The sequence below is a fragment of the Anser cygnoides genome, chromosome 9, assembly GCF_040182565.1.
Source record: "Anser cygnoides isolate HZ-2024a breed goose chromosome 9, Taihu_goose_T2T_genome, whole genome shotgun sequence".
Lineage (NCBI taxonomy): Eukaryota > Metazoa > Chordata > Aves > Anseriformes > Anatidae > Anser > Anser cygnoides.
The window spans coordinates 17,000,679-17,023,775 of NC_089881.1; the positions used below are offsets into that span (position 1 = coordinate 17,000,679).

General features: G+C 43.1%; 1 protein-coding gene and 1 long non-coding RNA gene across 7 annotated transcripts in view; one reads left to right on the top strand and one right to left on the bottom strand.

The window, feature by feature from the left end:
- Positions 1-489: 489 nt before the first annotated feature.
- The window catches only part of PDE6D (phosphodiesterase 6D), a 36,885-nt gene continuing 14,277 nt past the window's right edge, over positions 490-23,097 (bottom strand). Inside the window, exons 2-5 of the mRNA XM_067002603.1 lie at positions 8,843-8,931; positions 4,156-4,281; positions 3,178-3,283; positions 490-1,118 (exon numbers count right to left, since the gene is read on the bottom strand). Coding sequence (XP_066858704.1) covers positions 1,037-1,118; positions 3,178-3,283; positions 4,156-4,281; positions 8,843-8,931 — 403 coding nt within the window. The 3' untranslated portion in view covers positions 490-1,036. The remainder of the gene's footprint in view (positions 1,119-3,177; positions 3,284-4,155; positions 4,282-8,842; positions 8,932-23,097) is intronic.
- LOC106044807 (uncharacterized) lies at positions 4,614-22,941 on the top strand. Of its 6 annotated transcripts, none has more exons than XR_007168342.2 (6): positions 4,614-4,930; positions 5,530-5,610; positions 5,876-5,936; positions 12,875-13,015; positions 17,032-17,339; positions 19,004-22,941. It is a non-coding gene; the product is annotated as an uncharacterized lncRNA (long non-coding RNA). The 6 variants fall into 6 exon arrangements; XR_010833645.1 differs by having other exon boundaries at positions 12,725-13,015; positions 19,004-19,139; XR_010833647.1 differs by having other exon boundaries at positions 12,725-13,015; positions 17,166-17,339; positions 19,004-19,139.

Below are 23,097 nucleotides of genomic sequence, written 5' to 3' on the forward strand. Positions count from 1 at the left end.
GTGTGTTTCGTGACGTCTGGAGTAGCAAAAGTGCCTCCAGGTGTCATTAAAGTCCCGCACGCAGGGGGGTGTTGGCATCAGCAGCTGCAGCCACGGATGCGTTTCGGGGAGCAGAGCCCAGCGCAGGACCAACACAGGCAGGCTCAGGGCAGTTCGGATTTTCCAAAGGTCTGAGTGTCCCCAGGAACTTGGAAAGCCAAACAGAGAGCGGTGCTGCTCAAGAAACCCGCGGCTGGGCAAATGGGATGAACTGCCCCGAGGGAGTTAGGGACAGAAATGAGACCAGGGAGAAACCCTGCCCACGGTCACAGCAGTCAGGGAACTTCTCCTGCGCGTTCAGCTGTGGGAAACGCAATTTAACAAGGCCACGGGGGCTGGGGAAGAAGCAGGGGCGTGGAAAGCCCTGTGCTGCTGCTGGCTGGAGTGGGAAGAGTTTGTGTGTGCTGTGAGGCGCTTCTGTAATCGAAAGAAAAATGCACAGAACCAACATTTCTTCCCTTCTTTGGACGGTAGGAATGTTTTAATTGAGAAATTTGTTTTAATTACATTAGGTGATATCACAGTCTATTTTACAAGTTCGGGGTAAGAGGATGTGTGGACCAGTTACACAGAAATCCAGTGAAAGGATAAAAACCTACAACATGAGAAAATGAAAAGGATAACTTAACCCCCCCCGGAACGAAACGCGTTGAGAGCTGGGTGTGAGTAGAAATGGGAGGTTATACCAGGTTCCAGAGAAGTACAAAGGATAAAACTAACATAATTTACAGTATTGGTTCTGCATGACCATCGTTTGCCCATTTTCAGAGACAGCCTCTATTCCCCAACGCACCGCCGAGCAGATGGTCCCGTCTCTGAGGGTTTGGTCTGGTCTTGTCAGAGGAGAAAGCAAAATACCGATGGGCAAAGGTCACAACCCGCGTTGAGCTGGTCCCCAGGGTCACTGCCTACGGGAGTGTCTTCCACTGGATAGTCAGGAGGTTCTGCACCAAGAACTGTATGGAGGAAAACTAAAACAGCTCCAAAAAGCCCCATCTCAAACGTAGAAAAGTCTCACTCTGGAAGTGCTTACGAGAAGGTCGTCATCATAGAATTTGGTTTCTATAATAACATTACCACTGCGGAGGGAAAAGAGGAGAAAAAAGAGGTATTAGAAGAGCACAAAAATAGTAAAAACCGGCTGCCCCTTTCAATACTATCACAAACTCAGGCTGACATCTTGCTCCCCGTATCACTAGCTTTAGTTTAGAGCCCCGTGCAGTGAGTGCCGTGTCCCGATCCTGCGGCCATCAGGGTGAAGGATTTCTCCACTGCATTCCCACGTGGAGCAGTTCCCCCCATCCCTACGCTGCCGTCCCCCTTCTGGGCTCAGTACCATGTAGGCTGCAGAGTGCTCACAAAGAGCAAACTTCTGCTCGCTTCTACTGGTGAAAAACCAGCAACGCATGCACCTTCAGCCCCCCCCCCCCCCAATCAATTCTGAAAATCAATTAAAGTTCTTTTTTTTAATACCCCAACTCCGTCCCCTAGTGTGGAGCTACTTCATCCAACCTGCCGTTTCCCTCAAGAAGTGCTTTAATACAAACGTACAGCCGTATTTTATGCAAACTGTAATGGAAATGTAGATTTGGGTGTGACAAAAAGCTCTGGTGAGTCAACTTGCTGGCTTTGGGATTCAGACAAAGGTGAGAAGTTTTCCTTTGGGTCACAAAACCCCTTGGGATTTCTTTGGGCTAGTGATTCTCCTCAAGAACGACTTTAAGAAGGCTCCAATAGGAGAGAGACACTGCCCACTGCAAGTGGACAGACTCCAGGGAAAGAACGGGACACTGGAAAATCCTCAACGTCATTTGGGAACTGGACTCTAACGACTCCCAGTCCAGAAAAAATGACGTGATTTCCTGAGACGGTCAATACCAATTGTCAGATGTCTTTGTTTCTTTACTCTGGGTCCTGAACTGGCACCTCCTACACTGACTGAAAGCCACCAGCCCTGGGAGCCAAGGACGTGTGTGGCACCTACAAGCTCCTGAGCAGGTTGTGTCAGGGAGCACGTGCCTAGCACCAATACTTTCTTCTGAGCCCGCTATCTCTTTGAAACGTGCTGTGAGTAGAAATCAGTGATGGCATTTCCCATCCCAGTGTCTTCTCTACACCACTGGCTTTCCTCCAGACGGAACAAGAGGGAAAACGCTGGAGGGGGAGGTCTTCCAGAGGACACAGTGACCTTGTGGTGAGACTAGCTGCTATCTGCCTCGTGTTGGCACAGGGATTCCCATACCCTTCTGTCTCTGCTGGCAACACGCTCCTTGTGTGCGTGCCAGCACCCATCTAGCACCGCATCAGCCACAGCAGGGAGGGTGGCCTTTTGTCCGTGAGTACAGCTTCCCAGGGGCTTCCCTCAAGGAGCTTCCCTCAAGGAGCTTTGTCCTTCATCTCACTTCTCCCTCACCTCACCAAAGCTCGTGCCTTGCTGTTCACAGTCAGAGCGCTGCCCAGCACGCGTTACTCTGATCCAAGTCCTAGAGGAGCGCCCAGAAGTCAACGTGCAAACCGCGGCCAGGACTAGGTGTTTATGAGGGAAGCGTGTGAATCCCATTATAGATTACTGTAAAATGACTGTTTCCTACCTGTTAAGGGTATTTTATCCTCAGATGCAACTCCATATGACTAAATGCATAGTTTATACTCAAATGTAAGGACACAAAGCTTGACAAAATGGTACAGTGATGGAACAAACAGTTGAGCAGCTCCCATGGGTGATATACTGCCTGAAAAACACCCACCTTGGACAAGATTCAGTCTCCAATAGCTGGATTTGAAAGTGGTCCAAACATCTATTTTTGTTTGCCCATTTGGATGTTAAGGGGTACTAAGTTGCAAAGCATTTTTAAATCCTTTCACAGACCACCTTTCAAAAAAATAAAGCAGCTCTAATAAAGGACCAGTTCCAGTTTCTCCAAACTTTTATTGCTATATTAATGCAAATTGGACCTATGGGAAAGCAGGTAATGAGGTTGGCTTCGCCCCTTTTATCTCTCAGAAGCTAATAGCAGTGAGGGTGACTCAGAGTCGGTAGCAGCTCCCTCTCTTCATTCCCACTGTGGCCCCCAAGGAAATGTCATGCACTGCTTTTTCTTTGCCTGCTCTCAGATTCTGTAAGCCCAAGGCACTCACGTTAAAACGTTAGCTGGCATCATCTGTGATTCAGGTGCTGCCTCTATCAAGGACTGCCAAGTGTTTGTGGAGTTAGGAATCACAAAACCAAATTCAAAGAACCATTCTGCAAAGTAAAAAGAAGATTCTGAGGCATTTGAAAGAAGAAAAAAGTAATCCACAAATGGTCCTTTTGCTTTTCACCTGACAGGCTGGGGAACTCCCTAAACTGTCTTACTGTGGTGCCAACATTTTACATTTACATTACTTTGTAAATTTTAATTTTACATTACAACTTAAAATGCACTGAACCCTGCCCTCCTCCTCATGTAGATACTCCCCTTCTGTATTAGCTGATGGAAACGATAAACTCATGCCACTTCCTTAGCATTCGATGGAAATTCCATCACACCTCATCGGGAACAGGGAAATCACATTCCCCCTCTCGCAGACATCCTGCGGATCCAGTTCAGACGAAGCGTCCAACTGGCTGCCCAAAAGACAAGGAGCTCAATGTTTATCTGCCCCTCCTTCCCCCAGATTAGGAGTAATACCGCAGCCAGGGAGATGAGACGTGCTGCGTGGAGCCGCGGAAGCAACACCCAGTGGCACTGCTGCGCCCAGAGCAAACCAGAGGCTCCTTTAGTCCAGCCTCCAGCCTGGCAGAGGCCAGCACAGGGTGCTTCTGAGGAAGACGCATGAATCCCCACGATGTGTGACACTGAAATAACCTGTTTCCTAGCCTCAGGCAGCCTGCGGTGGATTTATGCCCTGAGGCATGATTACCCAGATTTTTTGCTTACATAACAAAGTGTTAATACACTTATGAAATGCTATCCCTAATGCTGTGGCCCATTAGTCCTGACAAGATGAGTGCTTCAGTGCCACTCTGAAAAATTAAAATTACTGCGTTCAACCCATTTTAGTTCCTCTAATCCCCGCGACGCTGGGGTTCACTCCCTGCGCTGCAGCAGGGCCGCACGCAGAGCAGATGCATACCTTCTAGACACTGCCCTTTGAAATAAACTTTCTGTTCCAGTCGGAATTTTTCCATTTGTTCTGCTGAGGAAAAGTTTAACTCCCGAGACACTGCTTTGCATTTCAGGATTTTTTTAGGAACTCGAGCTGTCAAACAGATAAACAAGCATTATTTGGACACAATAAAACAAACCCAGCTGCTTCAGGTGAAGAGTATATACAGTATACTTGTCAGGTGCTATTAGAGAATACTTTGAAATAACGATTAGTGCAGTACAAGATCGTAGCAGTAGGAGAAAAGCAAGCACAAAGGACTCTCCCTACTTTGCTTTTACATTTGCAGATGTGAAATCCAAACCAGGAATGCCCAGAGCCAGGAATGAAACTGGTGACAGAACCAGGAATACTACACTGACTTCACAAACTACTAGCTCTTAACTTTCTATTACAAAAAAAACATGGCTCTTCAAGTCAAAATATTGAGATGCAACTTAAATTTTTACTTTAGGGAATGTGCTGAAGATCACACAGCCAAAGGGCTGTTCGTACATCAGGCACGTTAATCCTTCTCACTTCTTCTTCTCTTTCAGACCGGGCATCCCCAGCAAACCACAAGCAGCTGCTTCTCAGCCCAGCGGCACTGTCTCAGCCATCTCCTGTAGCTCTAGGAAGCCATCCTGGAGAAGCAGATGAAACGCCTCTTCCCTGAGCGTTGAGCCCCATGCAGGCAGAAAAGCCAGCAGCAAACAGCACGGTTTGCGAGAGGCAATCCGAGATGTCTGGGCTCTTGCAACGGGTGAGATCTCTACCTATTAGATATTTCATATGGCTTTTTTTTTAGATGTGTATGGGTAAGAGAAGGGGCAGTTTGGGGCACAGATTAGTACACTGAAAGGTCCAAATCAGAAGAATAAGGTTGGGGGTGGGGGAACCAGTATACTAAAAATCTCCCAAGCCTGTCATACTTAAGTGGTGCGATTGTACATAATCCTTCCTGCGTACCAGAAAATGTTTCATGTAAATCTATTAAAAATAAAGAGGGGAGGGAATACAGCTGGTACGTGCTTTATGTGCCAAACTAGTCCTAAATGGAAAGGCTATCAAAACATCCATGAGCAGACAGCAGGCTGCTGTTTAATAAAAGTAAGAGTCTTCCAAACGCCTGGCATATCCACCTAATGTAAAACAGTTTAATGGAGCAGGACCTTGCTATGAGAGCCATCTAGAGAGCTGGAGGGCAAGGGAATGCAAGCTACTGTCCTATCCCATGGAGAAGTACACAGTCCGTGGTTTGCCAAAATAAAAAAAAAAAAATAAAAAAAAAAGTTAAAAGTGCAAGAGAAGAGTTTTAAATGTAAAGCGCTCTAATTATTTTTAGCCTTTTTTTTTTTTCAGCCTGGAAATCTGCATGGCACCATGCTTTACTGCCCTCACAAGTACAGACTCCAGCCTGTTGTGAATAAACATCCCTTTGCAGTTAAGTGTAAAATGACTTGTTAAAACTATTCTGCAATTTAGTAATTAAATTTCTTTCATCCCCAAGACAAACTGCTGAGAAGGTTTGCTTTAATATTGTAAAACTGCAAAATAAAAGGTTACTTTTAATAAAAGTAGGACTGTGTTGTCTTTAAAGCCTCGATCTAAGAGATTTTAATTGATATTTATACCATCAAGCTGAGAGTTTTCATTTATTTATTTTAAACACATTTTACTTTCGTACCTCTTCTTTTCTGTTAAAAAGATAGAAGAGAAAGAAGTTTGATGCTCATCAGCTAGGACCACCAAAAAACACCGAAATGCAGGTAAGCACAGACTTTATCCTAAATGTACTACTGTTATTTTTTAACCAGAGGCTATATTTATTATACCTGCATGTTTATTAAAGCTTTTATATAGCTAACGTACTAATTCAGATTCTTAATTTTGATACTTAACTCTGTAAGAAAGTGATGGGTGACACATTTCTTATTTACTAAACAACTCATTTGGGGCCAAACAGTGTTTAGTCAAAAACTGAAATTCAATTAGACCATCAGTATTGTTTTGTTTTCACACAGTTTAACAAAACTATGTGACATATTTGGGATATGTTAAAAAAAATAAAAAGCTGGTTCATCCAAACATACTTTGTACTTAAAACCACATCTTTTCTTAGAGAATGAAAGGATTATTTGTATTTCCTGAATGAAAAGGACTGTGGGGACTGGCAACAACTCTGGGGACTCTACAAGTGCTGGATGTCACCCGCTTACACCTCGCTTTGTTTATGTATTGGAAGATAAGAAACTTTGCTGTTTCCCATCTCCCAGATTGCCTGCCAGTGTTGAACGCACTGTCACCGAATTGAGCTAACTGGGTATATGGAAAAACTCCTGCTATCAAAAGCTGATTTAACTTGTTGGTAAATTCAACTTCCAGGTACTCAGGCAGTGATCTGCACCACATTCAGTGGTTTAACTAAGGCTTCAGCAGCAATCTAATTGCACATTAATATTCTTTTAATTTAATCTAAGCAGTAAGTTTGGGTATTAACAGAGCATAATGATTTGAAATTTAAGAGTTAATTTTAAAAATAAATTTGTACTTAAATATAAATCACTTTTAAATTAAATATAATTCATTCACTCTGCTATATATTTGATTGCTTGCTATGTCTAGACCTTGATTTGCCCTGAAAGGCCACAGAACATACACACGTACAAGTACTGTACAATGACTTTGAGACATACATGGCCTCCATTTTAAAGCAATTATCCTGACTGTTTGCCCTCACTGTTTCTGTTGCAAGACTCTAACAGAATCTCATTTCCCCACACCTTCTAATTCACGGTCAGATTATCCTTCTTTGCTGGACACCTCTCTCCTTTCCTAGCATATTTATTGAGAATAATCTAGCCATCTCAGCCTTCTTTCCTTGCTAAGCTATACAAGAATGGCTTTTTTCCTCTCTTTTCCAAAGGAGGACCATCCTCCCACCCTTCATTTTTTCAGTGGCTTTACCTAACCGCTCTTCTCCGCACCTGCTCAAGTTTACAGTCATCCATCTTTTAGATGGATGACTGAACTGCACACCAGATAAGGTCTGAACAATCCCTCGTACAACGGGCATTAATCTCATGCCAGAATATGCTTTAATTAATTCCCCAAGCTCCTCTGATGGAGGTGAGTGTTCCTGTTTTATATGTGAGGAAAATCTGAGACGTGGTGAGGCTGATCTGACTTGCCAAAGTGAGAAAGACGGCAGGAAATGGGGCAACACAACGAACGCTCACGAGCGCAGCTCCAGCTGCCCGCTCTGCCCCAAAGCACACCGTCCTGTGGCTTACACTGAACCCAGGCGGTGTCAGTCTGTTGAGACAGAGAGAAGAGGCTTCAAAGACCAGCCACGTATTCATGTGAAGCTTTTGCAGAATAAAATCTGTGAAGAATGGGAATTTTTTTGGCTGATTTTCTTCTGCTTTTGAAAGTTTGATTCCTCGTTTCTCCTGGGTCTGCTGTCAGGTGCTGTAGCATGCCAAACACTGTACAATTATTTCAAGAAGGCAAAGTATCACTAAGCCACAGTTCAAGATATTTAGCATTACACTGATGAATTATTGCATTTACTTTGGAAGTTGTATTTCAATTGCTTTACTACAGTTGTATTTGAAAGGGCTGGAATGTTTTTCTTTAATATAGGCTCCTTGTACGGTGGGTGTGAGGAACTATCTGTTAAGGTCTGTTTCCTATTGACAAACCTGTTTGCTGTTAGCAGTGGCATGATATTAGGAGTACGGGTTAGCAAGGCTGAAGGCGACAAAGCTTGGAAAATGCTAACCACTGAGTCACGGCTTGGCCTTCCCCCAGCTCTGACTTGCCTCCTCCATTCCTGGCATCAGGTCCCCCCCCTTAAGCTGAGGCAACCTACTACTGGTCCTAAAAGTGAACTAGGACTGCAAGCCGGAACTCAGTCCTTGACGTTTAACCAAAAATATGTCGATGCCAGCATCACAATTAAATGATCAAGTTGACTCCACTTGCTGGAGATCAGCTGCATGACACTCACTTAATAGGAAAGTCTTCAAATTAATTCGGTGAGGTCAGGCTCTTTGCAGAGCCAAAGCAAAGCTCTTGGCAAGGGACATTACCTATCACAGTGCTTTGTCACAAAGGGGATGTGTAAGGGACAGTGGAGTCCTCTGCCACACGGCAAGGACAGAAATGAAAGGGCACCAGGCTGCAATCACAGAGGACAGCAGAGCAGAGCAAATGCAACACGTATGCCATTTTAAAGCAGAGGGCAAATTCAGTGCAGGAGAATATTAGGTCAGCTGTGGCCAGAAAAGGCAGAAACTGTGTATGTTTCTTCCATGCTGGTTCTCCATTTGACCTGTACTTTGACCAAACCCTGCTCCGTTATATGGAGAAAAGTCCGGATCTCTTTATGCTTTTCGTTTTGCAACCAACACCTGACCTAGCAAAGGCCAGCTGCTCGTTCCTTGCCCAGCTGAGCTCCCAGCCGAGCGCTGTTCAATGCGTCCCCTTCGCCAGACACTGATCCATCCCCACCCTTCCCCACACGGCCCCGGGTCATTGTGCTGGAAGCTGCTAAGGGAGTGAAGTTAGAGCCAGGACATCTGTCCTCCAAACACGGGTACGCCAGCAGCCCTGGTGACCCAGACGTGCAGCACGGCCCAGCCCCCAGATGCACAGCAAGGCCACACAATACCTTCATGCTCCACTCCAGGTACAGACAGATCTTCTGTTCCTTGCCAGAGGATTTTCCCCGTTTCTGCATCCCGAAGATTCATCCAGTTTCTGATTGGGAAGCAATTAAGGAAAACAAGCTATCCCCATTCCGAAATGCCGTGCCCAGTATTCTTTCTGAAGCCCTAAAAAAGGCTGCTCCAGCTGAGTTTCAAGAATGTTTTCCAATTCTCAGGAGGCCAGGGAGAAAAAGACATGGAGGAAATAAATGAACAAACCAACCCTTGACCAGAATTAATGCAACGAGAGCTGTATAGTCACAGATTCGGTTTTCACTTGGACTGAAGCTTGTTAACCTCATTTATCATTTTTCGTCGCTTCTAAAGGATAAAGACAATGTCACTGTGCTGCGGAGAAGCAAGACCACTGCTAACAGTAACAGATAATTCCACACAAACAAATGTTCTTCTCCAGCTAGAAAAAGAAGTGCTTCCTATAGAACTTTTGAAAAAAGAACAATACCCGATCACACTTTGTTTTTGACTTAAAAATATTAATACCAAGGGTTGTTCTATGGCTGCTGACCTGGTAACAGCCGCTCACGGGAATTCTTCAGCTGCTGAGCACTAAGTGCAGAGACACTCTCGTTTCACTCTCAGCACTGTGCCAGCCTGCAGAAAGCCCGGGTCAGTGAATTAGTAAGGTTACAGACGACTATGAAATACTCACATTTTCCGAGGGACAATTAGCGATAACCTTAAGCCTACCCTTGAAAAACCTCTCCCGTGACATAACTCAGATATTTACATGTCAGAGTAAGCAGCCTGCACGCCTGTCCAGTGCCTTTCTGAGCAGGGTAGAGCCTTCGGTCAGCCCCAGGCCCCGTCGCAGCCTCGTGCTCTGCAGCTCATTGCTGCATCGGACGAGGTCCTGGGAACTATCTGGGAAAAGGAGAGAGGGCAGCTGCTCAAGGAGCTGACTGGGGAGGCAGAGGAACAGATGAGGACAACATGGGCCTCGACAGAGGTATAAATAGGAGCTGTGAGATATGCACAGTGAATTCATTCTCTAGCATACGCAGTTTCCAGGCAGACTCTTGACATTGATCAAATTTTTTCCAGAACTCCAGGGAAGAAACAGATGCTTCAGCAAATTTCGGGTTACAGGGTAGCGTTTGTTTTAAAATTCTCTGCGTGGAGGAGGGAAGGGAAGACGGCTGCTTCAGAAAAGGTGTGAAGAACCTTGCCCTTCCTGAAGGTTGGCCAGACTTTCCATGTCCCACCGAAAGGGAAAGGGAAGAAAGGTAAGGGTGTGTTCACAGAGGCACGGCCTTACAGCTTCCACCATGTAGGAACGACTCGTGTGGGAAAAGGGAGCATGGCACAGGCTGCTCGTGTCCTTCCAGACTTGTTCTAAAACACACACTATCTACTACTCGATCCGGGATTAACCCAGGAGGGACAGGGGAGAAGGCAGAAAGCATCATCCCCAGAAAGCACCGTATGCCACCTCCATCTCCTGGCAGAAAGCTTGAAAGTTGAAATCTCTCCCCAAGTACCAAAGCAAAGGAGATGGGGGCTGCAGGCAGCAAGACAGAGAGAGAAAATGAGCAGCAGCACAGCAAAAAGAACCTGCAGCTGGGCTGGGCACTTCATGTGGTTCTGGCTGGAAAAATCGAAGTCCCCAGCCAACACAACCTGCAGGATGGAACCGCCCCAACTGTAATTTAAAACGTCAAAAACCCCTCCATTTTTAGATACATCTTCCCACAGACAAACACAAAAACTAGCCAGGGTGAAGCTATTTGCATAGAAAGCAGCGTGCAATCTATCAAATGCCACGTACGAGAGAAAAATAACAAATGAGACAATCTGAGCATCTCGCCGACGAGTTCATTTATCTTCACAACACCCTGCGATGCAAACACTCTTCACTATTAGCAGTACAGTAATTCGGCAAATTGGGCACTTGATTACCAAAAACCTGTATTTCCTTTAAAAAATGAGCCCCTTCAGAAGTATCTCCTTGCTATTTGCTCACTGTCACTGTCAGTGGGTGTTATGAGCTCCCGGGTCTGGCTGGAGGCTGCGTAGTGCCAAACGGGGCAGCAGATGTTCCCCCAGTAAGAGTAAATCCAGGCAAGATCTCCTGCGCCATGCTTTGAATTCTGACTGTCAAATTAAAGATCAAGAATAAATAAAAAGCTGAAGACTACATCCCTGCTGGTGAGGGCATGCAGGTCAGCAACCGAAATCCACCTGCTATTCAGAGCACATACACGGAGTTAAAATATGTGCATCCAGACATATTTTAAGGGCTCAGAATACTCTAGCCAGTTCACAAGTTTGTTTGTTTTTTTCCCAATAACCAAGCGTTATTAAAAGGCAAGAACAAATCATCAAATCTCAGACACACACAATCCTCTTCTACCGGAAAAAACACTTCAAGTTCAAGAGATGTGCTCTTAAAAGAAAATCTTTAAAAAGAAATAGACATCTGAAAACAATTTCCTAAGTCAAAACTGAGACCGCTTATAAAACTTAACTGCAATGGAATTTTACAAAAAGGCAAAACCCGTCACAAGTGATTTTTTGGCAAGAGAATACCTGACAAAGCAGCAGCTGTACTGCTTACCTAGTTAGCAGCTTATCACACTATTTCTGTCATCTTGGACAGAAAGGCTGGTACTAGGACATACCCCAGAGCGAAGAAAATGGAGATCTTGAACCAAACCCACACACACTGTTATCTTCTAATGTGTTTAATTGGTTTAAGATTCTTCCATCCCAGCGTGAGAGATATTGTTACTAAAAATAAAAAGTGCTCCATCTTCTGAGCAGCAGTGGAGACCTGCAGGCAGGATGAAGAGGGCATTTTGAGTATTACTGAAAAGGAGAAAGCAAATTAATGCAGGTTTAACGCAATTACTCTTTTTGGAGAGGCTCACGCCAAGTCACCTGGCAGGGGTAGCTATGGAGAGCAAGTAGAGGGCCATGCAGCTACAGCTTTGTGAAGTTAATATACATTTAAAAAAAAAAAAAAGCACAATTGTATATTCCTAATTCTGCTTCTCGTTCTAAAATCACAAGAACACTCTCCCACCATTAAATTTTCATTCTCCTGGCTTTTGGGGGATTTTTTTGTAGGAAAGAACGTCTGATTTAAGACTCAATAGATCAAATACTCCTCAATCCTGAAGGCAAGGAAGGATTAGGTAGAACAGCAGAAGGAAGGGTGTACTGTTGGTCTATTTATATTCCACCACCTATTGGGTCAGCAAAGTCTTACGTAAAAGCTTTGTAGTAGCTGGAATTTGACTTGCTTTATATACATGACATGAATTAGCTTCCTCACAGACCTGCTTTGCCCAGCCTGATGAAGTGAAACAGTTTCTGAATCCGAGTTTTGTTGTCTTGAATGCCTCTGATCTCAGAACAGAAATTCTTTTTTGTATCTGTCACAGACATCACTTCCTTCAAACAAATCAAAACATACATACCTATCTTTAAATGGTTTAGCATTGCAAAATATTCCCATGTATTACCACACTGGTAATTAAGAGTAACCTTGAAGGAAAAGGATGAGTACAAGCGAAATTAATCATCAAAGTACTATGGAGTTAAAGTTCTCCCCAGTCTCCCTGACTGTTATTTGTATGCTGTGATGTTTAGCACTTTCTGAATATCTGAATGGCTGCAGCGAACAGTGGGTGTCATTTCTTCCATTAAAAACTGGTCTATTTTTCATTCTGTTCCTTGCTGTCTACACCTTTCTAAAGCCTTAAGAACTGCTGCACTATTATCTCTCGTAATAAAAGCAAGCCTAATGTTCCTAACCACTCCTGGACCGGAAGGTCTTTCATCATCTTTGCCAACCTTTTTTTTTTTTTCTTTTTTTGTACAAGAAATGCAGCATTAAGAACAGTTCTCTACAAGTCAGGCACAAACAGGATCTCAACAATCACCTGGAAACAAGAATTGTCCTACAGGATAAATGATGAAGAGAAGGTAGAGCTGGAAGCCCTGGGTAATTCAGACTCACATCTTTGTTGCAGACCCAGAAAAGCTTCCGATCTGGACTGCCCAACTCTTCTGCACTGCCCAACTGCCACTCCTGATTTCACGTTCTCCTGCAAGGCAGACACAACCAGGCCCTCATGACGTGGGTGAGCGCGGTACTTTAAAGAACGGTAGAGGTAAGTAGGGATCAGCCTTTAGGGGTTGCATTTTTATCAGACCTGTATTTTTGCAGAAGAATCCTTTTTTTTCTCAGAGGTTTCAATCCGGTCTGAGGAGTAAGGACCAAAATAAGTTACGCAAAAAACTACCAAACTACAGGATTACAGAGCAGACCACCCAAAGAGCCTTATGCTCCTGCTCCACTCCTGCCGTTCGTCCTCTAATCTTCCCAATCTCTAATCTCACTTTTTATCACAACTCCCAAATCCCTCTCCCACAGAACTCTTAATTGTGTGCTTACATTTAGGCATGTGCACACATACGCTGTTGAATCAGGCCCTAAACTCACCCTGCTTACACACAGAAGAAATGCTGCTGTCTTTAGTGTGTAATAAAAAGCCCAAGTGTAAATGTTGGCAATGTGGGAAGAGAACAGGAGTCTTTTCTCCTGAGGCTAAGGCAGAAATTCTGTATAAAGTCGTACCTGAAGGAACAGAATGGGTGCCCATCCGTTCTGTCTAGTAAGAGAAGTACCAAAACAAACTCACAAACTGGAGGCTGTTCCTCAAACATTACTGAAGCCTTGGCTATAGAACAGTCACCTTCTCCTGCTTTCAGGCAGCAGCATCATCTCCTCTCTTCCAGATTAGTCAGACAGAGAGCTATGACAGCTCTCAGGAGCAGGTACTTCTGAAAACTCTGCTATTATAAACCAACTTCCCTGGAGTGACGCACGAGATATGGGTTACTGTGCTTCTCCAAAAGGTGGGAGGTGCTGAGGACTGGGAAGGTGCTCCATTAAATCCTCAAATGGAAGGAAGCCAATTATCCCTTCAAAGCACTCCCGACGCTCCAGTACTCGCTGTACAACAGGCTGCTTCTAAAGTCTCCTGCACGGAACAAATGGCTGTGCAACAGAAGCCAGGGAGATCCATGGATTCACGCGAACCACATGGCAAAATGCAGCAAAAATCTCCAGCAACCAACAAAGTCCTCTCACAGCAAATTACGTTATCAGAGGAATACACTTAACAGCTACAGCATCGCAGCAAAAAAAAACAACACAATGCTATAAACCTCGTATACTTTGTACTAAACTTCTCTTTTTGCAGGATTCCCCCCTACACCTTTGCTTGCAGAAGCTGTCCACATGGATCTATCACCAAAACATATCATCATCTAACAGCGGGCTGTCCTGGATTAAGCTGTGCTTGGCCCATGCTTGGAAAGACAGTCACACGCATTACTCAATACCATGTCAACCTTACGTCAATTTTAATAGAAAATTATGCTAATAGGGCAGAAGCTAATACTGCTACATTATATTATATTAAGCAGACCTCAAATCAATTCTGCTATGCAGTAAGGTTGGTCCTGTTGTTAAGCTACAGCATTCATTAGTGCACGTCACGTTCCTCCTGTAAGAACCTGACAAAGACACTCTCTGCACCTTGGGTAGTATTTGTGAAGATGAGCTATGTCCCCACCCTCAAAGTATTTTCTGCTTGAACCTCTTCATATCTATTATCTTAGCAGCGCTCACGTTGCAGCCCACTGTAAATATCTAAAAGAAAAACGCAACAGAGGTCAATTTGCAGTCAGATCAGCTGCAACGAGATGCTAATCGAACTGGAGAAATACAGAAGCCATTTCACTCAGTACAATCATGTCCTACATTTGCCAATAAAAATGTTATGTAGATTATCCAGTTTAACATCTGTGCCTTATAAACAATTTAGTTTGGGTAAGACAATTATTATTCACTATTTTCATCAGAATGGACAATTAACAGACATCTCTACTCCACAGCATCCCAGTGTCATCATGAAGCATAATAAGGCACAGAGTTTGCTTTCAGTTAGTTTCCATCTAATTTTCACTCTTGTCAATTTACTGTCTGAAAACATTCATGTACTCTTACAAAAACAACGCAGAGAGCTCCTAAACTCTGAGAAGAGGATAAATGTCCAGCATGGGCAGGCGCGGTGCGAGAATGCGTTTTGTTTCTTCAACAACACTGCAATATTGCAAACTGAGCCAGGTTTCCATTTCACTGACTTTTCCTCTCCCTCAAACCAAAAGAGCAAGAAACAGATGGATGTTCGTTCTGAAGAAAAGGGTTACAGACATAATGAGATGAAGCCAAAAGGTAAGCATCGTTTCCTCTAGAAACAGATGTTAAGATGGTTCTGAGAACCAGACAACAGTGCCAAACTAAAAGTGAGCTGAAGCAATGCAGTGGTTCTATGCTGCTTTCTGCTACCTACGTTTTTTAGGCTTTTCTTTGGCTTCTCTGAACAGGTTTGACAGAATTCCTTTATAGCAATGCCTCAGCAGGAAAAATAACATGAGATCACATCTGGAGATTGCTTTACATCCTAGGTAGTAAAACAATCAATAACTCGAAACACTCAGCATTGTTTGCAGGACCATCTCAGAAGCATGAACTGCACAAAGAAAATTATTTTCTTTCTTCCATTGCGTTACCACTCAACTCCTCCCCATCCTTCCTGCATTTTAAATGGATCTTAAAAATTAGCATGTTAGAAAAGCTTGAGCTCATGCTAAGAAACCTCTGAATATTAACATAATTAATGTCATCAGTGATACTCTGAGTTTGCAGAAACAGCAGGTGAATCAATGGGAATGATGTATTCATCCGAGAAAAGAATGTGACCTTTAAAATCCATAGGGCTTTATCAGAATGCAATTTTAAAGTGGCTTGCTTGTAGCTCGACAGAAAGAACAAACCTGAATGTAGCCGGGAGAGACTGCATACACAAGGGAAACTAAAAATGCAATTACAACATAAAACACTGGGACCACCTTGGCGCAGATGCCCACCTCTACAGCAAGGTGTGGCAGCACGCAGGGCAGCTTCAGAAGCCACCCCGAGGAACAACATAGGAGGAGAGGCAATTAAAAGAACATCCCTGCAATTCAAACCTGCCTGGCTGGAGATTTTTATCCAGAATGCTTAAAATTAAGTTGTTCCAAAACAATTTGGAAGAACGAGTGTGCGATTCAGCCTGCCCACTCTTTGATTTCAGCACATCACCCAATTTTCCTTCTCACGAGGGAGTGCTATGAAGCGATCCAGCGATTGAAACAACTTCATTTCGTCTTAACTACTTCAGGACATTCAATCTTTTCAACACAGCCGAACTATTATGATAATATTTCAAGGTTCTCAGCAATAAGTGAACTGGAGGGAATTTCATGGAAATAATCTATCAAGGGGCTCTGGTGGATAACTTCATTCTCACAGATGAGGTTGTAACCAGAAGCCCCCAGAGGGATTCACCTCCCTGCAAACCGTCGTGGCCCGTCGTTCTGTGCACAGCTGAAACACAGGATGTCGTGACAGTCGCTCAACGAAATTAGCTTTAATGGAATGAGGTATTCTGAACCTTATACGCTTCTTTATTTTATACCATTATTCATTTTTTTTTCAAAATACGCATTATACTGATTTGCTTATAAAAGAAAACTCAGTTTGATTTCGTGCCATTTTTGCAACACTGCTGTAGTCTAAAAGGATCTTCACACTTTCTGATACCCACAGGGCAGGTCTTGAGCAGAGAAACAGACTTCTTTGACCAAATATTTAAACGGGACACGTATGGCTGCTTAGCCGCTGTTTTCATATAGTTTCACTTGAATGACCTGCAGCCTTGTGTCAAGTGTGGAAAAAAATTAAAAGGCTTGAAAAAGGCAGTTTTATACAGCACTGTTTGTGGCTGGTCGATGTCTTTATTCCTCAAAGCCCTCCGCAATAATTTCTTCACTGAGTGAAGCAATGTTCATTGAAAATGGCAGAGCTGAACATCGGCAGGCTCCCCTGCTCTTTGGTTTCGCTGTCCTCTGAACTCCAAGCAACATCTTGGTCTGAAAGTGCCCCCCCGGTAAAATAAGCAACTGACAACACAAAAAGCCACAATCACTTCCAACTGCCAGTGCTTATGTTGTGACTATAAGCTGTTAGTGTTTAATTTCTTTTTTTTTTGGTCCTTTACCTCATTTCTTCTTACAGAGCTCTGTGGCACACCAGCCTATTGAGTTGCAAAAGACTACTTCTGACAACCCATAGATTTACCAGATTCATATATTTTAGAAGATTGCGTTACTTACTGGATGTATTAATGTATCATGCATTTCTAAGAACAGATCTGCAGACTGGAAACTGATGGGAGACATTCTTTGGTACAAACTCATTCACTGTGCTGCCGGTTTGTACAGCTTCACACCGTCACATTTACCTCGGGCTACCCCAGGCGGGAGATGAATCCTGTAACTTACCTAGGAAGACAGGACGTCCACTGAACAGGCAATATACTACAGGTAAGTGACTGCTAGCTTAAACAATTCCTGTTGCTTAACAACTTCAATTAATATTCTCAAATTAGCTTTTTAATAACTATTTACAGTAGAGACTGTGAAGTAAACATGAAGACTTGCCCACTGCCGCACCAGGGATCAGTAAGAGAAGAGGAAAGAGATCTCAGGAGGGGTTTGGCTTCAAGTCTTGTGCTTCAACAAGACAACACTGCTTCCCTCCTTAGGCAGCCAGGAACTGTGGCTAATGGAAACTCTTACTCCAACTTGGAATGACTGCCCAGCAGCAGATTGCTGCGATCCTGCTGCAGAGCGGGTGCCAGTGGTTCCCTTCACTCCGTGTTTTTCTTGCTTTTGGTGGTTTCTCGTTCACCCTAACTAGAAAGCAGGGTAGCTCTGAGTCACTGCCAGGCATTACTAATGGAAGTGGGGGGCAGGAAGGAAATAAAGATGACTGGTTACAGAATTAGAAGTACTTTTTAGTGTCTAAAATGGCATACTAAAGCAGGGCAAAAAAAAATAGATGTGTTAGCTCTGACAACAGCAGCAAAATGCTTCTAGCTAGAAAAATGAGCAAACCTATGAAACTTATCAATAATATTCTTGTCCACTGAGACATAAAAACACATGAAATATTAAATAGGATAATCATGGGGGAAAATACTATATTTGCTCCTTTGTTCATTTTAATTCAAACAGAGGTCCCTTGAAAATGCTTAATTTCCTTTTCTTTTTCCTTTTTAACTCTGGATTCTCAAGCGTATTTTGAACTTAGACATAGTGAAGTTGCTTCAATAAAGTCCAAATATGGCTCAAGTTTAACAGCACAGATTGTTTCTTTGTTCATTTAAGACAAGTAGTCAGCTAAAGTAAAAAAAAAAAATCTCCACTCTAAAAATTAGAGGTGCCTCTAGTATGCAGTTTCTAACACGTTTTTATATACAAGGTTTCCTTCCACAAAATGTCATTAGATGTAAAAGGGAGCCCCATGAATGAGTGAAGACACATCACTTTTTCATGTATTCAAACTGTCCTCAAAATTGCTAGCTCCAGGAACTCCGGCAATAATTTTGCAAAATGCAGTCAGCACTTAATCTAAAGGTCAGTTTTAGGACAAGCACTGTGGCTGTTCGTTTCTGGCACAGGGAGACACCTTTCTGTACAAAGTGACCATCCATTTTGTACAGAATGACATTCAGAGACTACCATCCAAAGCGCTCTTAAGAGCTGGACCAATATAAACATATCTTTTTTTTTAAGTGAGTCCAAACAGCCTGATACCACCTTCACTTCCATCAGCGCTCTCAATGTCAGACTCCTTGGAACACGGGCAGTTCAGTGGTAGAGCCATTAGCCCTAATTTCAGAGAAAATGCCAAGTCTTGAAGCTGTTGGTTAAAATACTACAAATAAACTCTCTGTACTAGGCAGAGTGGTGCTTCCAAAACGAATGCCATGCGACCGGCTCTATTACAAGGATCCACGAATGGACCTGTGACACTGAGATATTCCATTACACTGCATTGTAACGGAACTGTATTTTGGGACTAACAGTTTCCATATCCAGTAAAGATTCCCAGAGTTGGACTGCAAGCAGGCAGCCACCACAGGGAAGCACCCACCCTGTTGCATCTTGCCTTCTTTTTTCATTACCTTTTTTTTTTTTTTCAGAGTCTCCTGGGGCTAGAGCAGCACAAGGTCTGAGCAGTCCTGGAATACAATACTTCTGGAAAAAAAGGCAAGATGTTCCAGCAGCAAGCTTTTCCTAACATAACTTTGCTTGAAAAATTTTCCAGTAGTTCCAGCCTCACCAGATCCAACTGGGAATGGGCAAGGACTTGGAACTCATTTTTCACTCATAGTTGTATTATTTTTATACAATCTATTAACACATAAAGTTTAACATTTTAGTGGGAAATCTTTAAAATCTTAGACATCTGCCAGAAACTGAACTCCTAAACATAGGGCTGTCATTTTTTTCTTTCACAAATCCCATGCAGAAACACGTCTATTTGTCTTGATGGATTTCCTCAATTTGTGAGGCCATCTGAACGTTTGCTGGCCTTATCAGATCAGATTGCTCCACACAGACCAATTATAAAAAGAAACAGCAGATCCATTAGCACAGATGCACACTGCAACCGTACAGCAGACGCGCAGACGGAGATAATCAGCCTGGATGGGGCTGGCGACCCCTTCCCGGGACTACTCCCGTGTTTTAGCACTGCACGCCTCTTGATGATCGTGAAGGTCTTTTCTAACCTAAATGATTCTATCATTCTGGGATTTTGAGCCTCTTCTTCCCTCTTCGGAATGAGCCACTGCCCTTGTCTACTGTCTCTACCAGAGGAATAACTTTTTGTAAAACAACTTGGTTATTTAGTTACAGGAATAGGTAAAACAACATCTTGGAGAATGAGGCAAGTGTACTTAGAAAAGCCTCAGATGAGCTACCTGGATACACTGCAAGAGTAATGGAACCTTACTTGAAGTTGGGAGAAACAAAGCCATGGGGAATTCCGCCAGTTTGAGGGGAGTGCATTTTAGTTCAACCAAGATGAGCTGCTTGGCTTCCCAACACTCGTTCTATTTATTCCTCTACTACAATCTTCTCAGTGTGACGTCTTTAATGAGGAGATCACAACTTCCTCTGTACTGGCCAGGGAGATTAAGCAAGACACGCACACAACGAGAAAGCAAGAGTCTTTGAGATTTAACTCAAAATCTGTGCTGGTTTGCCATAAAGAGTTGACGTTTCAATGAATAATGGAAATCTTTCACTGATACCAGACTGCTGTTATGAGTAGGTATTACAGGATAAACACACAGAGTTTCCTTTTGAAAACAGATTTCTTCATCTCTCTATAAAAGATTTTTCTTGGGGTGTCTTATGTTCCTGGAAGATATGAATTTAATGGGGGACTTGATTGTGCCTGGCTGGCACTTAGACACACAAGCTAGGGAACAAAGGGGTTATATTTCATTTTCATAAAGCTCCATAAATACACTGCTCACCACTAGAATGACAACTGATATATAAGCAGAGCAAAGTCCATCTATTTTTTAACTGACCAGTACCAGAATTTGTAGTATCTCTTTACAAGATTCATTGGCAATAACAAGGATCCCAAGAACATACTGGAAGTAATTAACCTCTCATTTTTATGTCCACATTCATGAGAAACTGCCTTAGGATGAGAAACAGGAAGAGAGAAAAGATCACAGCTGAAACAAAAAGGGAGGATATCTCTTGTCAATAGTCTGGCCACACTACAAAGCAGGCACACACAGCAGCAATAAATTACGTTTTTTTTTCATAGAAAAGCTAACCAACAGTCATAGCTAGAACCGCATAGCTGAATGCTCAGATGTGTGGCATCAGAACAGCCTGACATTTAAATAAGGCTGCTTTAATTGCTTATTTTCTATCTTCTTCCATTGCAAAACAAACAAAGATGCCATTGAGGATGCACCTCCTGATAAGGCAATCAGAATACGAGCCTGCTATTATATTAATATTTTGCACAAAGGCCTCCCTTACATTTAGTAATCCACAAGAGCTCTAATTTCAAAAAGCACTATGTCACTATGGCTGCCGTCCTCAACGGTGCAAAGATTCTTCTGGATTTTTGTACCCGTTTTCCAAGCTACTAAGCTGGGCTCCCTGTCTTTGGAGAACCTTTATTTACTCCGCTTCCAGCCGAATGGCTAGCAGTTCAGCAGGATCTGCTACTCTTTGGACCGCTGCCTACATCAAAGACCAGCACCGCGTAGTTCACATTCAGGATGCACGTACTACCTAACCATCCATGTTCGTAAAGCCTCCTATTAATCATTCCTGTACTGCCATAAATTGAAGGAGGTGATTAGAGCGTTCACAAAGGAAGCAGTCCTGCCAGCGCGGTTACCTCTCTCAGCAGGACACTATTTACTCAACGATTTTACTGTAATCTCTGCTGGCAAAAATACTGCACACGGATTAAAAAAATGTACCGTCTTTTAGTGAAATCCTTTTTCTTAGTCTTCATTAAAAAAACACAAAACACAACAACCATAAAACAAAAAACAACCCTGTAGCAGCTGAAATTCTGCAAAATAAGGAGGAGACACAAGTCCTTGTGGTCTGAACTGTATGCCCCTTAAACATCCCTTGCAGAAACACTGTTCTGTGGAGAACTGTTGGTGAGAGAAGTAAGGTTCCTTCCATGAAAATGTTCTCACACAGATGCACGAAGCAGCCTTCTCCCTTCTCTCTACCACAGCGCAGGCAATAGAGGAACATATTAACATGTGAGACAGTGGAAATCTGGATGGTAAAATCCGCAGTAGTCTGCAATATTCTTTGTTGAACTAAGCAACTTGGCCATTCAAACTGAATCTTAAAGAGAGCTTATTTCAACACTGAATCTCTGCAATCCTAAATTAGCTCAGCGACAAAAAAGGTGCAGTAAGTATGTCAAGTGGCAGACTCGCATCATTTGTCAACTTACACTTTAAATATGTCCTAAAGGAGATAGGTCTTGAAAACAGAACACATTTTTTTTTAAACTCTAGTTGAGTTAGCTATGCTTTAACTCTGAAACCCCCTGAGTTTCTAGGATAATTGTTACTTAGCATTACCTATAATTTGTATACCAAATTTTATACTTAATCTTCATTTAACGTATCAGTGGGAACATTTCTTCCTGTAAAACTTCTGGTGTGATACGATTAATTGACGTACCCCATTAAAATGATAAGAGAAGGATTCTACTTGTTAGAGCTAACACTAAAACAAGAAAGCCTTAACAAGAAACAATTCTTCCACCTATGAAGAACAGATTTGGAAAGCCATCTAAGAAGCCTCTTGCAGAAATCCTGAGATAGCAAGGTTCCTTAACCGTAAATTCCAGTAAGATTACTCTGTGTGACCGGTTATAAATAAAGCCTCTTCAGTCATCCTGTCCAGACAAAAACTAAAGCACTTCTTCAATCTACAAGAAAAACCGTATCACATACACACATCTCCAGATACCGTTGGGATACTTTTTCTTCTGAAGCTCATCCCTATGTCCACAAGCATTTGTATAGCTGATAAAAACTACTATATGCAAAATAAATAACATTATCTTATTGGCAAAGCAATCCTATTCAACGTTGCTTAACGCTACTTTCTTCTCTCAGTAGCAAGCAGCACAAACAAACCTGAAACCAGGGCAGTGAATACAAAGGCTCAGAGGTCAACTGCATGGGATCAGGTCTGTTAAGGCCTCCCTGGGACTTATAAAAACATTTACTCTGCCGGGTCAATCTTCCTTATGATTCAGCCACTGATTACATCCCAATAGAAACAGATGAGGAAGTGGGATCAACCTGCAATTCACCTGACACCCGTGAGTTTGTCTGGATACAACACAGTATGTTAACTTGGTGGTTCGTCTAAAAGATGGCACCGACAACGTTAGCTTGAAGACCTGCTTCTCTATATCCTAAGACCTCTGGCAGGCAGATTTGCCTTCACCTTCTCTTGAAGAAGGTACTACACGGATCTGTAAATGAGTGTGGTACACATATACTTCCATGACTTCTTGAAACATGCTCCTCTCTTCTCCACGTAGCCTGTGCGAAAGGCGCTGTCTATGGGCACTTCCCACATAGAACAAAAAGGTCCCCAACTTTGCTCTGACTCAGGCTCCCTGGCCTTGGACTCCTAGATATTCCAAAATATCCACCTTGGCAATGAGAACCCCACACCAATCAGCAGACAATAAGATGTTAGGATTAAA